A 17793-nucleotide genomic window follows, 5' to 3' on the forward strand; every position below is an offset into this window, starting at 1 on the left:
TTAAATATTGAGTTTTTTTTATTTATTGTATAGATTTTTTGTTTTTTTTCAATTTTATCTTTCTATATATATAATTTTAAATTGATTTTCATGATCTATTTTGATTTATTTTTTTTTAGGTTTATCATGATCTCTAATGAATTTCCTGATATATTTAGTTAATGTTTAATTTTATTAATGTCTATTTTTATTATTATATAACTAAATAAAAATGATTTTAATAACCCTGTAACTTTTTCTTTTCTTTTTTTAATTAAATATATTTTTTTTAATTTTATATTTTAATATTGTATAAATTTCACAACTCAAATTATAAATTTAACATGTTAGCATATTAACCCAACTCAATCCAATATACTTCTATTTTAATACTTGAAAAAAAAAATGTTAATCAATATACCAACATGTTAATATTTATAAAAGATCTCGTAAAATATTCATCACATTATGAATTCATAATCAATTTTTTTTTTAATCATGTACATTGAATGTTTAATTTTAATTTAACAGTTCGGACATAACTGAACATGATGGCACATAATAAGGAGGAAAAAACATTAAAGAATCTCCTTGCTAAAAACAAGATAGATAAGTATGGCCTCCTAAAGAATGCCTTTCTTTTATAATAAAAAACATGTATACAAAAAACATAAATAGTTCTCTTATCAGTAAACACTACCTATGATGATGAACATCTGAACCTGTGAACTACACAGTATCTACCCCCTCCAAGCCAGAAAATTCATGCACCAGCCCTCATTTCCCTGCATTTTTTAGGGTAAAAAAGATAAAATGTATTAGTCATGCTTGATCGAGACCACAAATTCTTCATCATCCCATCTTGCATTATGCAAGGCACCAGCATCGATCCCCACAAAGCATGCAACAGATGAGTTAATATCAGAAACCAGCTTCAGGAGAAAACCTAATGTATAAAAACTAAGGATTATCAAGACAAGCACCCTTCTTGCACCCAACCATACAGACACCAAGGTGCTTGTTCAGCCTGTGTCATTGCATGGAAAGGGCAGAATCACAGTTCCTTTTGGACAACATTATCGAAAGAAACTTGTGTTTCTGTGCTACTCAAGTTTGAACTTGAAGCATCAGCCAAGCATTGAAGCAAAGCTAATACATCAACAGTATCATCTAGATAGTATCTAGCTTTGCTTGGCTTTTGGCCAACAGTGCATGCGAAAATCGCTGGAGCTGAAGGGAGTGATGAACTATATGGTGTTTTTGATATGCTTTCAAACATGTCTTCATCAGATCTGTCATCCCCGATGCACAACACAAAGCCAGGGGGTTTCCCACTAGCGATCATTTTGGAAAGAACCTTCTCTGCAACAAACCCTTTAGTTACTCCCTGCACATTTTTAAGGTCAATGTTAGACCACTTTCAAAACAAAAAGGAAAAACAAAAATCAGGAACAAAACATAAACAAAAAGCACGCATACCTGTGGTTTTACTTCGACAATATTCTGGCCCCTCTTAACAGCTACTGGATCATTTGCAAGGACATTTTCCAGATGATCTAACAGTTCCTTGGCCTGGCAAGATCCAAAATCTGGATCAGCATCTTGGTGGTGCCATACCAAGGCACTCTCCTTAACCTCTATATAGGAACCATCAGTTGCCTCTGTATACAATCTCATGACAGGTTCGGCAATATTTTTCCAATCAAAATCCACAGCCAAAGAACTCGTTTCCCAGTCAGACATCCCACTCCACCTACAAGAAGAAAAGGCAATATCTTACAAAAAGGGATCCTACCAAATTAATAGAAACCCACTAGCTTCATTTACTATTGCAGCCACCTAAGAAGTGGAGAAGTAACTTTCCTTGAATGACTTCTGTGTTCGAACCTTACAAGCTCCATTTAATAGACAAAAAGTTTGCCTTGCTAGCAAAATTAGTAAGCTAGACATTCAATATATTAATAACTATTAAAATACCTGAAGAAGTATCCATGCTCAGCTGCTATACCCAGATTTTCACACTGAACAAACCAATCACTCAGGGACTTTTTTCCTCTGCCACTAACTATAAACACACTGTTCATGGGATCAGCACAAAGATTGTTTAGAACAGAGATGACTTCAGGAGTGGGGGTTTTATCAAGAGAAGTATGAGGCACCATTGTTCCATCATAGTCCAAGAATATTGCCCTTTTAGATGTCCTCTTGTATGCTGAGATGATATAGTCATTGGAAAGTTTCCTAAAGCTAGGTGAGAGTGATAAAATTCTGAAATTCAGACCGAAGCCAATACCCCAGCAACGTTTGCTATAATGATCTTTGCACGCTCGCTTCAAATCCTGCATAAAACTGCGGGCCCAATAAGCTACATCATGGGAGCTAACATAGCAATAGTGCTTTCCATGCCGCAACTGCTTCTCTAAATCAGGCATGTTGATGGCAGTAGCCACCGCATTGGCTACAGCTTCAATATCCCATGGATTTACTCTTATTGCTCCACTTAATGATGGTGAGCAGCCTGTAAACTCTGATACAACAAGCGAGCTTGTATGACGCGACCCAGAGGCAACTCCTAAAGCTTCGTCCATCTTTGGCGTCCCCTGCCTGCATACTATGTACTTGTATGGGATCAGGTTCATTCCATCCCTCACTGCATTCACAATGCAGCATTCAGCCAATGCATAGTAGGCAGTTTTCTCACAAAAGGGAACATGACGATCAATCAGGACCACTGGTTCATAGCCTGGAAAACCAAAAGTATCGTTTATCCTTTTGGTAATTGAATATATCTCCATTTTTTCTTCTTGCACATCTTTCCCTAAGCTCCTTGCAGGATTAACAATTTGAACCAGGACTAATTTTCCCTGCAACTCTGAATTCTGCAGCAAAAGATGCTCTACAGCTAATAACTTCAGACTAATGCCCTTGAATATGTCCATATCATCAACTCCAATGACAAGCCTTTTCCCCTTAAACTGTTCTTGGATCTCTTTGACCTTGATGGAAGAAGAGGGGTGATTTAGAGCAGATTCAACTCGACCCATGTGAATCCCCACAGGCAAAATTTTTATGTACACTGTTCTGCCAAAATACTCAAGACCAATATGACCACGTTTCGATTCATAGTCTAGGCCCAACATCCGGCTGCAACAGGATAGAAAATGTCGAGCATAATCAAACGTATGAAAACCAATCAAATCAGCATTCAGCAGCGCTTTCAGAATTTCAACTCTAACCAGCAGAGTCCGGTAAATTTCTGATGAGGGGAACGGGCTGTGCAGGAAGAAGCCAAGCTTAATACGATTGAAACGCTTCCTCAAAAAAGTAGGGAGAACCATCAGATGATAATCATGGACCCAAACATAATCTTCTTCTGTATTATTAATCACTTCCGTGACCTTATCTGCAAATATCTTATTAGCAGAGACATAGGCCTGCCAGAGCAATCTATCAAAGTGATTGCCATGATCCGGACACAGAGGTAACATGTAATGGAAAAGGGGCCACAGATGGTGCTTACAGAAACCATGGTAAAATTTTTTATAAATATCAGGAGGAATAAATGTGGGTATGCAGTTAAATTCCTCCAGCAGTTTTTGTGAAACTTCTTCTTGTTCACTTGAATCAACATCGACCCTGAGAGACCCCACATAAACAACCTCAGGAATGGCTGAGAAGCCATCCTTCATCTGTAACAGAAGCGAGTCCTCATCAAAACTGAATGACCATATGCCAGAGTTTAAATCCTTCTGAGCATTCAGAGGGAGGAAATTTGAGACTATAATCATTTTTGCACAGCTTCCAGTTGATGGAGCATCAGAAATGCCATCATTAGTTCCATCAACATCCTCGTCAGATATTATTCCTGGAACAGTCATTATCCTTGGAAGGGATCTAGGAGACTGGCTGAAATTTATCATGTTCCCTGATGCAAAGTCTAATAAACTTATGCAAGATCTCGACACCATTGTTGTGCAATAATAGAATTCTTGTTTCTGGATATTGAGTTAGAAGAACAGAGATGGTGCAGAATCAGCACCTTCCTACCAAAAAGATCTTGAAGGAGTAGGGAAATTATTAAAGAACTAAAGACCTGCAGGGAAACGGGGAAAATATATTTAACTACCATGTGATGAGATGAGCAATGCTCAGCCTTGTAACAACCAAACAGAATTCAAAGCAAATAAAAAGATAAATCCGTGGACCATAAATCATTCATTTCTGATGCCCTGTGTATGCATAAATATTATATGCAGTTGCCAACAAATAAAGGTCCACTGTTTGCAATAGATCTTACACCTATCACAAGTTAAAAAATCAGGAAAAAGCAAAGGCCAGGGATTTTGAAGCCACAAGACATATCTAGCTCCTCTGGACATCTCTTGACTACTGTGCATATAATCATAGGCATTACTGACTTGAAAGTGATGGAGAATAAACATTTTTAATGGATTCTTTTCTGTCAGCCAAAGTCCTCAAAAACTTTAATGGAGAATAAACATTTATAATCAGATGATCAAATAAGCTAGGATTCTAATAAAGATAAACTGGTGAGCAAACAGAAAGAGATGTATCATCATAAAAAGAGAAAGTAAAGTGACCATAGTTTCATAGTGAACTAAAAAGGTAATTAAGTTGTCACAGAGAAACTGCTTGTTTATATATGTTTGTCTATTTATGCAAAATTATTATTGACTATTGACTCATCTTAGCATTTATTAAACAGAAAGAAAGATTAAAATTATTAAAATTTATCTAGTCTTATTACAATTATCATTCTTTCATGTATCAAGAAAAATTAAAAGAGAGACAATTGTTCACTGTTAAATCTACATAACAATTAAAACACAACTGGATAGTCAATCACCGGAAAAAGGTGATAGACTGGTTGAATGTATCCAAAAGTGAGTTAGGCCATCCATTCAAACTCAATCTCAAAGATTTAAGTCTAGCCAACAAGTAAATAAATTCATGATGTTGATGAATTGATTGAAGGAAATAAACAAGCTATCTAGCCATGCATACAGAAAAGTCATAAACTCAACCGAACGATTTATATGCATACCTAGATTCACTGGTTCAACGCAGGCAACAGATTGTTCTCCTATAATTTTCTTATTCCCAGCCTTATGCAACTCACTGGAAATTGCTTCTTAAGAATTCATGGTTGAACACAAATTTATGACGCTGATGAAATGAGAAGGAGGGATATGTTTTGAAATGATAAGGATATCACAGCGAGTTTTATGAATGCAATATAGTCTTCCTGTACATGCCTTTATAATACTTGGTTCCAGCAAAACAATTAAACTCACAGAATCTGTCCTCCAAATCAAAATCTCAGACTGGGATTCATTTTTATGAGTTGGATTGGCAAATAAATCCATACTTATCTCCTCTTGCATTGAAATCTTCGCATAAGCCGGCAAAAAATCCAGAAAAAAGAAGAGAAACGTGGATGTACTTGATTCATGGAACAAATGTTCGTTCTCTAATTAAATATTCCAATTATTTCAACAGAAAAATCAATACTAAACACCATAATCTGTTAATTAAATTAATTTATTCAAGCACCAATAATTCAAAGTATAAGATTACACCCAGCTATTCATGGAAAATATATAGAAAAAGAAACACAATGCTAGTTGCAATTAATTGATATATATTACTTTATTTTCCGGATTCTACAGTTGGACTTTATCTGCAGCAGGTAGAAATGATTTTGCCTTCAAGGGCCACAACTCAACTTCAAATACACAAGCATACACCATGTAAATTTCTCTTATCCTGAAATTTCAATATTCTTTTATCGGAAACTATCTATACTAAAAAATGGTAATAAAAGAGACAGTGTGACAACAAGAGAAATCATAAATAGTGGCCTGCATACACAGATTGCAATCATTCCTTGTTCCCTACCGATAGTTTTAATTTTTAAGAGCTTGAGAGCCTAAAATGTCATTACACCTTATAGGTACATAAGGCGGAGAAGAGTAAAGACAGTCTTGAAAAATTGTCTTGAACAGTAAAACCCGGAAACAAAGAGAGACAGATTATATTTTAGAAAAAGTTTTTGATGCAATAAGAATTGGCTTTTCTAAGAAGAATGAAAAGAAAAGAAGAAGTCATGAACGCTTCAACATAAGAGGAAATGCACATCAAGACGCAGAAAAAAGGGAGAGAGGTGATCAAAGTTCCTGGGAAAGAATAAGTGTTAGATTTAGAAAAAGAGTTCAAAGGCCACACCTATAGATCTCACCGTTCCTATTTAAAAACATAATCCAAAAGGAGAAAAAGTTACCTGAAAGCAAGGAAACTGAATCAACAAAAAGAGCTTCCTGCCAGCACTAAGAACCTAGAGTTACCCTGCCACCAAAATCAATATCATCAAAGAGTTAAAAAAGAACAAACTCTATTTAGTTGCCGAGAAAGAACACAATCTACTCACCAAAGTGAACCCAGAGAAAAAACATGCTAAAGAAAACACAAAAATTTAAAAATATAAAATATAAAACTTAATATAACCCATCATTTCTCTTGCACCTTTGATAGCATGCAACAAAGCTTACAAATCAAAACATAAAAGAAACCCAGAAACATTTGGATAATGTGAAGTGCTTACTTACAAGAAATGAAGTGGATGTTGTCAGAGAGAGAATACTAACAGTTTTATTACCAGCACAAAGATGTAAAGAAGGCGAGAGAGAGAGAGAGACAGAGAAAGGTGCAAGACTGGTAAGATTTCAGGGAGGAGAGTTTCATTTATTGGGTATGAAACCGACAAGGCAATGAGAAAATAGAAAGTTCTAAACTAAACGAATAGAGAATTGGAGGAAAAAGAAGAAAAGATTGAAGCTTTATTTACAGTTTTTGGGTTTGGCGTTTGGTGATTCAACATAGGAAGCTGGAATGGATTAAAAGTCAAAAACAAACATTGGATTAGATTAGAAAGAGACTCTGTACAGTTTGATTGCAACTCTGGTTGGTCTTACGTTATCGTCCTCCCTGCTCTTTTGCCCTTGTCTCTCCCTCTCTTTTTTTCCCCACTGTCACCCTCCTAATTTTCTAACTATAAATCAACTGACATTTTTTTTTATATTTCATTGCTTTTCCATCCCACCATCAGAAACATTTTTTATATATATAAAAAAGGTTTATTTTTCCTGTAAAAAATTAAATGGGTCAATCGAGAGTATGCTACACCTTCTTATGTGAGTTTGCATCTCATGTTTGATGAAATTCTCTTTCATTTGTAGAAGAAAAGAAGTGTGTGGAATTAAAACTTGCGTTTTAAAAATTAATTTTAAATAAAAAAAAAATTTAATTTTAGATAAACACCGCATTGCTAAACACTCTTTAAACAAATAAAATATCAAAACTGATTACAATATATTATTATAGATAAATGTATTTTATACATTGTTTTGAACTTTATTTTATATATTGTTTTCCGATCAAAAAATAAAAAAGAAAAACCTTTAGAAAATATTAAATATTTATGAATACTAATAGCTATCAGCAATGTTCATACGTAAATTACATTAGAAGATTATTTTTAAAATATTTTTAAAAAATATATTAAAATAATTATTTTTTTAATTTTTAAAATTTATTTTTAATAACAGATAAAAAAAATATCAAAAAATTAATTTAAAATAAAAAAACCTTAAACTTTTGTTTCGAGAGATTATCTTAAATCCATATTTATTTTCATTTATTGTCAGTTAAAATGTCAAAGTTAAAGAAATGAAAAATATAAATTATTCTCAAAGTCAATATCACGTGACACACTTGAAGGTGTGTTCCACAAGGCATGTATATGTGTCAAAATAAGATAGAGATTCCAGATATTTATAAATATTGGCTAAGACCTACTTCTTTAGGTGCCAAAAGGTAGGCTTCATTTCGTTGTTTAATAAATAACATTATCCTTCAACACTGCAGTCTTTACCAAGTTCCAAATTTGTCCAATGGAATTCCTTCCTCCCTGCCTTAAGGATAGACATAGACTTCGCCTCGTCGTCTCTTTTACGGTGCTGCTTTGTTTTTTAAAATATATTAAATTAATTTTTTTAATTTTTATTTTTATTATTAACCTCTCAAAAACAAAAAAATTAGTTTAAAATTAAAAAAAATAAAAAACTCTTAAAATATAATTAAATTCAATGCCGAACATGGCTTGAGCTACAAAATCAAGAAAAAATTCATATAATAACTGATCTAGTGATAAGAATTTATAGCTAAAAAATTTGTTTTTAATATGATCTCAAATTGAGCCTTGTGGTTGCTAATATAATGGTTATTGGAAAGCTTATATATTTGTTAATTTCAAAGTCTGTAAAATTAGTTCGAGGTGCGTGTAAATTGATCTGAAATACCTATATTAGTAAAAAAAAATCAAGGAAAAAAAATATAAAAAAATAGTTTTTTTTTCTTTTGGCTCTGCCATCAAAAATGCCTTGCACTAACATGCAGAATATTTAACTACTTGAACATAAATGCACCACATCTTTAAAAAGTTAATAATAATATGATTCTAACACAAAATCTGGTGCAAATAAGCTTCATTCTAGCACATGAGCCAGCTCACTTGGACCTCTCAAAGAGATTTATTGAGATAATATCGTATCATCAAATCTTTGCTAACAGAAGCACTGGTCAAAATAATTATTATATAGTATATAATATACCCTGCGTACCAATTAATGATTAATTTGCTTGCATGTTTTACATAGGCTAAATTCTCATTCCATGGCTTGTAGGTGTAGGCAGAACAGAATCCCATTTGAAAGAAGAAGAAAAGCAATGTTGGAGTTCAAAATGCAAGTGAGTTGAAAATAATGGTTATTTTTAAAAATATTTTTTATTTAAATATTTATTAGAATAATATTTTTTATTTTTTAAAATTTATTTTTGATAACAACAAATAAAACAAATCTAAAAAATGATTAAACTAAAATTACAAATACTAAAGGGTATAATTCAACTGGTAAGACTTTAGGTTTGTTTCCTAGTAGTTACTAGTTTGAGCATCATAAAATTCGAGGTTACTGAGGTTTATATGGTCATTAACTTCAGGGTCTCGAAAAATTAATTGAAATACGGGTAAACTAATCCAAACACTTATAATTAAAATTAAAAAAAGAAAAAAAAAATGGTCTCATACTAGTCAAGAATATGGGCTGGGGTACGATAATTAATAATAATGATGATTAACAGCTAGGTGCAGCTCAGTTGGGGGTAAAATGGAACAAACCAGCACTCTTGACGCCATCGTTATTCTTGTTTTTTTTTTTTTTTAGAACTTATTTAGATAACAGATTGATAGGGACAAAGGCGGAGAGGGAGACTGTGAGTGGTCCGACATCGCACGCGGCTGCTCGACCTCGCCGTTTTTCAAATCCCGGCATCCATTTTTGAAAAGACTACCCATTTTTTACTACTACGTTTTCACCCACTTCTTCTTTTTACCAACTTACCCTTTTCGCCCTTCTCTTTCTTTTTACCAACTTACCCTTTTCGCCCTTCTCTTTCTTTTTCTCCTTTTGCTTCTATTACAAGAAACGATTCTTTTCCTTTCTTCTAGTCTTGTTTTGTGGACAAGGCCAGAATATTGTACTCTTTTTCTTTTTTCTTTTTCCTTTTTTAATTTCTGATTTGAGAATAAGATACTTTCAAACTAATTCTCTTGATTAAATCTTTCACTTGGTATTTAATTTTATGCCCATCCTCACACATGTCACAATTTATAAACACTTTAGCATTGCCAGATTTCCTTCTCGGTCCCTCAAGTTTTTTTTTTTTCATATATAAGTTGCGGTTTTTTCTTATTCCTTAAATTTTTTTTTGTTGTCATTGATTTTTTTACTTTCTTGAATTTTGTTTTAACGTGTGTTCAGGTGTTGGGATTTGTTTTGGATTTTATACATGTTGATTTTGTATTGAAAAGTTTTAAATAATTGTAAAAGATAAAATTAAAAAATTATGTTATATTTTTTCTTAAATATATTTGCATCAAAACTATTGATTCATTATTTTATTACCACTACGGAAAGTTTTTGTTTAGAAAATAAGAATTTTGATAAAAAAAATATTTTATAAAAAAAAAACATGAAAATAATTATCTAATTATGCTATTATTTTTAAGTGATAATAACATCTTTCATTGTACTATTAACAATTACTTTTTAATAGTTATATATGAATTTAATATGCATGACTTTCTAAATGCGTATGAAATATTTATTATTAAAATTATAAAATTTTTTATATTATTTTTCTCAATGTTGTTATTGTTATACTTTTTCTTCGTAAAGATATTCACATCAAACTATTGATTCATTATTTTTTTATTTTATTTTTTTTTATTTAACTTGCTTTTTTTAAGATTTCGATAAGTTTTTTTTTTTGAAAAATAAGAATTTTGATAAAAAAAAATATATATTTTATAAAAAGAATAAACATAATTTTAAGATAAATAGTTTTTGACTAAAGAGATATTGTTTTTAGACTTATTTGAGATTGTTCAAAAACAATTTGGATCTCGACTTTAATTGCTTACAATTTCTATGTAGTAAACAACATATCTAAAGGAAGATATAATTTTTTAATAAAAATATATTAATAAAAAAAATTACACTGACAATTATATTTTTTCTCTATAAAATTTAGATTATTGCTTTTGTGCAGAAAATATATTTTTATTGATATTTAATTAAATAAAAAAAAAGATCTAAAAAATATTATACATCACAAGATCAAATATCTTTATTCAACATAATTTTTTTCTTGCATTAAAAATTAACTTAAATCTCATCCGCAACTATCTCAAGTAATGAACTACTTTTTAACTCCTACATTTCCACCCACCTGTTTTCTTTTTCGCCTCTTTTTCCCGTACTCTCTCTTTTTTTCTCCGCTTGCTTATATTACAAGAGATGATTCTTTTCTTCTCTTTTAGTTTTTTTTCATAAACATGGCTAAGATTTTGTGCTAGTTTTTTTTGTTTTTTAAAGAATAAACATACTTTCAAACTAATTTTCAAGATTAAATCCAAGGCATTTTACGATAAATTATGCTCAGCTTTTTTAAAATTTAAATTATTGATAATATGAAATATTATACAGCCGCTAATCATATTAAACCTCAATTGATAAAAATTTGTAAATTATAATAACTTTTTTTAAAAAAAATTGAGATTTTTTGAAAAGAATGAACGCATGTCATGGATTGAAGCAACGCGCTATTGTTATTGTTGTTGTATGCTGAAATTTTTTTAAAAAAAAAAGAAGTTAAAAAGATATCCAAGTGAGAGTAGAAATTAAACTTTGGTTGTGATAATGTTCCAAAATATTCAATATGTTCAGAATGAGATTTTTTTTATTGTTTGAATAGTAAATAATTACATGTTCACTTCAATACTATCTTCTCTCACAAAATTGATGGTGGTGATAGAAGGCCTAACACCTACTAAATATTCACTTTTAATGAAATTTAGGAACCCTCTAATAATAAAATAAATGACTTTTTAATAAAAAAAATTACAATAAATGAGATAATAAACTTTTAATTATATGGTTGTGTTTGTTTTCTGGAAAGTGGTTTCCGGAAAATCATTTTCCAAACTTTTATGTGTTTGTTTGTCATTAGAAAAGTTGGTCAACGAAAAACACTTTTTAGTCAAAGGAAAATTTGGCTTGGTTTTCAGGAAAGTGTTTTCTTTTTATTTTAGGCGAAAAACACTTTCCGGAAGTTGTGAAAAATTTAAAAATATCATATTATTTGCTGATTATATCAAATTTGATCCTCAAACTTTTGATTATTATATATATTTTGTTTTGAATATTTGTTTTTCAATTTCATCCCTTAGAATTTAATTTTTATATTAACTTTGGTCCTCATTTTTATAATTGCTATTTGATTTTCCCTTATCATTTTCTAATTAAAGTTTTTTATCTATCAAATTTGGTTCTCATTCTTTCGATTGTTACTTATTTTATTTGAAATAATTTATGAAATGTTAATTATTATTATTATTTTAATTTCTTCATCTTTCATCTTTTTATTTTTTAGATTTGATCTCTATTATTTTGATTATTATTTATTTTATTTAAGATAATTTATGAAATTATATTTTTTTTCAATTTTATTCTCATTCAACTTTTTAATTTGTAAGATTTGTTCCTTGTTATTTTAATAAATTTAAGAAAAATAAAATATTAATAAGTTATTTTTCAAGCTCATTTTTCATGACATAACCAAAACAATATAAAGTGTTTTCCAACTTATTTTTCATTACACAACTAAATATCGAAAAATACTTTATCAGAATTCACTTTTCCCGAAATTCACTTTTCAAAAAAATACTATTTTCTAGCAAACAAACGAGGTAAGAATAAAAGTGTTTGTTCTTAATTATGTATCATAGATGCTCTACAAACAAGAGTTTGAATATTTTAAAGAATAGAAAAAGTGTGTAACTTTACTTGGTTTAGATGACATATATAATCTATAAACTTTGTCATATTGCTTAAATAGAGAGGTTGAAGCATCATCTCTTCCTATTAGCATTAATAAGGGATAAATATCCTTATATAATATTAATGTTAATAGAAATATAGTAGGCCCTTGAGAGACTTTTATGCGTCTAGGGATATTAAAAGATAAACATTATTGACTTTTAATATTTTAAGTTAAAAGACATAAAAATAAACAAACAAATCCTCGTGACTTAATATGGAGCTTAAAAAGATTATCAACCCTATATGTATCTGGATCTCAAATGATTCCAAACTTAAGGGTGTTAGTTCTAGCTTTGTCGAACCCATATGCACTTGAATTTAATGTATAGTTGAATTCAAAAATACTATGTTAGGCATCTTACCAAACTCATGTCATCTAGACTTGACATTCTACCAAACCTAGATATGTTGGGTAATTACCTTGTCTTTAGCCCTTTTAATTATGAGTTTTTAAGCAAACATATAACACACACTAATCCATCAAATTGTCTATTCACCAATTTAATATTAGATGAGATATTTTAAATTAATGAACTGATTTTTTTCTTTATCGGTCATTAATAATGATATAGTTTCTTTATTTATTTTTTGTTATCAATACAATAGTGTAACATTTTAGAATCAACCAATTTTTTAACTTGTGCCAACTATGAATATTAGATGATAGAATATTTAAAAAACATTATTAAAATAATAATATATTATATCAATCGAACCAACTATAATTAACTTGCGTTAAAAAAAACCAAGGACAAGGAAGGAATCCTTAGATTTCATTTCCACAAGAATCCTTCCACTTTCCACACCCTATCCTCTTCAACTTATAATATCATTCTCACCGTCGCGTGTATAGACTTTTCTTCCCTATTTAAGGACACCCACTTTTTTATTATCATTACTACCCTTCTTATTTTCTTTCTTTAATTGAAAGGCAGGCCTATACCAACCAACTAACCTACTGCCCTTGCCCCTGCTTTTGCTTCTAGAATCGCTACGTGTTTTCATATTGCCGTGTAAAATGCTTTTTTAAAATATATTTTTAATTAAAATAATATATTTTTTAATTTTTGATAAAAAAATATAAAAATATTAATGAAAATCATACCAAAGCTAGAGTTGCATTCCATGCCATCACGCTAGCTTCTTTCTGGTCGATTCTCTCAAACCTATGCATGAACTTTTCTTCTCCTCCTCCTCTTTTTCTTTTTTCGATTTATATCATGGTGCTTGCAAATGGGAGGACATGGTTTGCGGCTTCTTTTTCTTTTTTTCTTTTTCGGACAAACTTTGCGGCTTGATTAGAATTAGGAACACAAGTTGTCTTGAGGAGTCAAATTCCCACCAGAGAATTTAGTCAACTTAGAATTAGAATAATACCGACAGCCCGAAGGTTGCTTTGTCCTTTCGATTAGCATGCAAGCCCCTTGCTCGATCATTATCCCAATAATTATCAGTCTAATTATATTAGCCATTATTTGTTTTAACATTATTTCTTAGCTGAAATTATTTTTCTTTTAATTTCATTTGTTTTGGTCAAGAAAGCCCCACTAAAGTAATGCCATGTTGGTATTTAACCAACACTTAAGCAAGAAGTTAACAAATGCATTAAATTAGAAGAAAAAAAGAGAGTTAAAAAAGCAACAATATTCAAATAGAAAAGCTTTAAAAACGGATTGCACAAAGAATGTAATGATCTCTTTGATCTTCCAAGTCTCAATTCACACAATCCCAACGCTACACTAATCATTCATATTGATTAGTTTTATTGTAAAATCAACAAAATGATTATTACATTGTCACAAAACAAAAGGTTGGCTTGATCAAGGACATTAACAAGAAAAATAAATTTCTAAAGCCACCTGAATACACTTAAACCTGGTAAATTAAGTTAAGCTGAGATATATATTGATACAAACTTGATTGACAAGTTGAAGTCTATAATATTTTTTTAATTTTTTTTTTATAAACTTCAATTTCATCCTGAAATTTAAACATTGAAAGCATCCAGCTATGATTTTTTTGGTGGCATGGCGCATGCACATGAAAACACAATGGTCGGGCTTTGGTGAACGTTTTACTTCTCCTCCCTTTTTATTTTCTCTCTTCTCCTTATAAAATATAAAAGTGTCTTCCATGAAATATTTGTGGCAAGTCATCAAAATGAAGGAAAAGAATAGGAAGTTTTTGCCGGAGGAAAAATGGTGCATCGATCAACGCTGAATTGACGTATTTTTGTTTTGTAGTGTATCGTCTTGTTATTACCAAGTAAAAAAACAAAAACAGAGAGCACGTGATGGGAAGCACATTTGACAAAAGGTGGTTTCTGCCACCATCTCAAACATAGAGTCGTGGAGGCTGGTGGTGGTTGGTGGAGATCAAAAGATTTTGGTGAGAAGTTGAAAAGGTGAGAAAGAGACGGAGGAGGGAGTAGTAGATGGAGGCTAGGGGTGGTTATGGTGGGTGGTGGCTGGCCTTTGGGAAGACAATGAGGTTTTTTCAAGAATTATTTTAATTACTACTTCAAGAATTATTTTAATTTTGATTTGAAATCAATTTCAATAATTAATTTAACAACCTTAAAAAAAGAACGATAGTAATAAAGAGAAATTAAAACGTTTCTTCGTACAATCATCTTGAAAAATTGTGGGACCTGCCTTATCCGGGTAGCCGTGTTTCATGGCGGGGTGTCGTGGAGAGAGGCGTGGGTCTTCAGTCCTTATCCTTTAAAAGTGAAAAATGTTGAAACCCGTGGGCTCCACTGAATTTCTATAAACATTTTTAATTTTTTCTTCTCTTTCTCTTGTTTTTTCCGATTTCCATGGCCAAGTCCTTATCCTTGTTAAGAGGCCAGGCCCATTTAACGCAGGCTATAGGCCCAAGGCCCTATCAATGCAACTTTGCTCTGCCACTCTTCATGTCCTCCCTCCCACTGCTAGTCTGGTTGAAAGTATAATTACGATTAGTTTTTTAAAATATTTTTTATTTAAAAATATATTAAAATAATATTTTTTTAAAATTATTTTTGATATCAACCTACATTAAAATGATCTAATAATACCAAAAAAATGCTGGTGATTTAAGAGATTTCGATCAACAGATTTGAGCATTTCTCATGTGTTGGAAACGTGAAATACTGCCACATGATACAGGAAATACATTAATGCTGTCTGTAACTAGATGTAGCAATTGTGGTAAACATCTCATCGAATTTTCTTATGATCTGTGCCTTGTAATGCTTGCATGTGGAGGCAATGAACTGGAATGCCCTACTGATAGGTAATTAAGTGCATTTTTACAGCAACATGTAGCTAGCTTGTGTCCTGGTGAAAGTGGCAATTTCCTGATGGTCCAGATCTTTTCATATTGCCACTGCAACTACTCCCATTGTTCGAGCATATCTTTTTAGATTGTCCAATAATGTTGCGCAGTACAAATTTAGCAATTCCATCTTAGTAAACCTGAAGATTTTAGTGTATGGCGATGCCCCAACCTTCTGTGTTTTTTTACCCTTCCTGTTGAGAAGTCTTCTTAGAATAATATTTGTTCTTGAACAGTTGTTTTGTTTGCCCCTGAATTTCTTCATGCCTCATTCATTTACTTTTCTCAATTAATTGTGCCATTAGCTGACCACATCTGGCTGTCAAAATGAAGAAGAAAATGGACATTCGTCAGTACTGTATACTTGGATATGGAGCAGTACTGGGTGGTGGAAGAATCGATCGAGCACCTGTCAATCCAGATGCTAGCTGTTCTCGTGGCTGGATTCTGGTGCGCGTGCTTACTTGGTGGCCTTATTCATCTTAACAGGCCTTTATTTCTTGAGCCTGGCATCTTGATTTTGATCAAGTATTGTTCGTCCTTAACATGCATGTATTACTCAAAATGTTTTGGCATGCAGAGTAAAGTCGACTAGGATACAATCATATCAGTCATTGAAACTTGTCCTGATCACTGCTAGCCTCTAATGTGTATGGCGAGGAAGCCATAAATACACGGTGAATCCTCATCGGCCAGCAGTCGGTGAAGAGGCTGACCCCGGAGTTCTTGTATTCTTAGCCACTCATCTCTTTCTCCCTCATTGGTTTTTAGTTTAACCACCTGGCACGTTTGGAACCCTAGTTTGCCTTTGATTTTCCAGCAGAGCAATGTAAAGTCTCATTGTTCTTAAATATTCAGCCATTTTCATATCAATTCTTCCACCTTCTAGAGGTGCTTTTATTAGTTATCGAACATGGAAAGTTGCTTCTCCCTCTCATATTGGTTAGCAGATCTGGAAAGTTATGTAGCCCGAAAATATTAATTAGAGTTTTGATGTCGTTGCTGCTCTTTATTGTTATCAAAATACCATAATTTTATAGCAGCTACTGCTGTAGATTGATGGGAATTAATCGAAATCATTTCCCATTCATTAGCAACTTAATACAAGCACAATTCATGGAAAGTAGAAACCAGAAGCTACTGCCTGAATATCCATTATTCGAGTCTAATGTTCTTCAGCAAGCCTTGAGCGATCCAAGTCTAATTCATTTCTGCAGTGCAGCACATTTGTTTTTCATTTTGGATTCAAACATCCTTTTTTTGGCGAAAGATGGCAGACAAAATGCAGCGGTATGGACCTACAGTGGGAACAAGGAGAAATTGAAAACAAGGTCAATAAACATTAATTAATGAGATTGAGGATCAAGAGAAAAACATTGGCAGAAGAAGCTGTTGTTTTAGAACAAATACCTCCGAGTTGTGGAACTTGGGGGGTCCTTTAGCTACACCGTAATGCTCCAGATTCAATGGATTTATTGGATTTTTGAAATCTACCGGTGGCCCCTCGTCGGAGCAAAGCATGAAACCCATCATCCCACTGAAATGAAACGCATTAACTCCACAAATGTGTTAAAATAGAATCAATCAAAGCTGGAAACAGTTCAATTTCATGCCTGCTATATGAAGGAACCAAGCGTAGCTAACAGAGCCTTTGAACGTCTTGCCGCATCTTGCTACGAAATCTGCAAGGGAAAATTCTTTCTGACACAAGCTGTCTGCTGGACAACTCATGACCTGAGCTTTGTGATTATTTGTGATTTTTTATATTTTTTTCTGTTAAATTATCATAGGTTACGGGTTAGTTAAATTAACTTGAATTTGTTTTTCTCAATATTTTTTTTATTAATTTAGCTTTAGTCTTCTTTTTGTAGGCTTTTTTGTCAATTTTTTTTTTTTATGTTTCTATTTCTGAAATTAATTTTTTTTTAATTTTATCTTTTAATGATAGGTTATTGAACCTTAAGTTTTTTTTTTA

At 31.8% G+C, this 17793-nt stretch overlaps 1 protein-coding gene across 7 annotated transcripts; it reads right to left on the bottom strand.

The window, feature by feature from the left end:
• Positions 1-585: 585 nt before the first annotated feature.
• LOC118052018 (probable alpha,alpha-trehalose-phosphate synthase [UDP-forming] 9) lies at positions 586-7041 on the bottom strand. 7 transcript variants are annotated; one of them, XM_073405016.1, is made up of 6 exons: positions 6645-7041; positions 6281-6345; positions 5649-6176; positions 1957-4072; positions 1459-1732; positions 586-1366 (listed from the first exon to the last, which is right to left on the bottom strand). In XM_073405016.1, the coding sequence occupies exons 4-6, from the start codon at positions 3945-3947 to the stop codon at positions 1034-1036; spliced, it is 2598 nt and encodes an 865-aa protein (XP_073261117.1). In that variant the 5' UTR covers positions 3948-4072; positions 5649-6176; positions 6281-6345; positions 6645-7041; the 3' UTR covers positions 586-1033. The 7 variants fall into 7 exon arrangements, with proteins under 7 accessions (XP_073261117.1, XP_073261115.1, XP_073261116.1 ...); XM_073405014.1 differs by having other exon boundaries at positions 6606-7041; XM_073405015.1 differs by having other exon boundaries at positions 6602-7041.
• Between the last annotated feature and the right edge of the window lie 10752 nt (positions 7042-17793).

This window comes from Populus alba, chromosome 15 (genome assembly GCF_005239225.2).
Source record: "Populus alba chromosome 15, ASM523922v2, whole genome shotgun sequence".
Classification (NCBI taxonomy): domain Eukaryota; kingdom Viridiplantae; phylum Streptophyta; class Magnoliopsida; order Malpighiales; family Salicaceae; genus Populus; species Populus alba.

What these genes read in the sequence shown, in the direction of transcription:
- LOC118052018 (XM_035062832.2), bottom strand. Translation starts at nt 3,947, where the DNA reads ATGGTGTCGAGATCTTGCATAAGTTTATTAGACTTTGCATCAGGGAAC. An exon ending in GAGCATGGATACTTCTTCAG is followed by an intron (nt 1,733 to 1,956) that starts GTATTTTAATAG and finishes TTCTTCTTGTAG; the next exon opens with GTGGAGTGGGATGTCTGACT. An exon ending in TTGTCGAAGTAAAACCACAG is followed by an intron (nt 1,367 to 1,458) that starts GTATGCGTGCTT and finishes AAAAATGTGCAG; the next exon opens with GGAGTAACTAAAGGGTTTGT.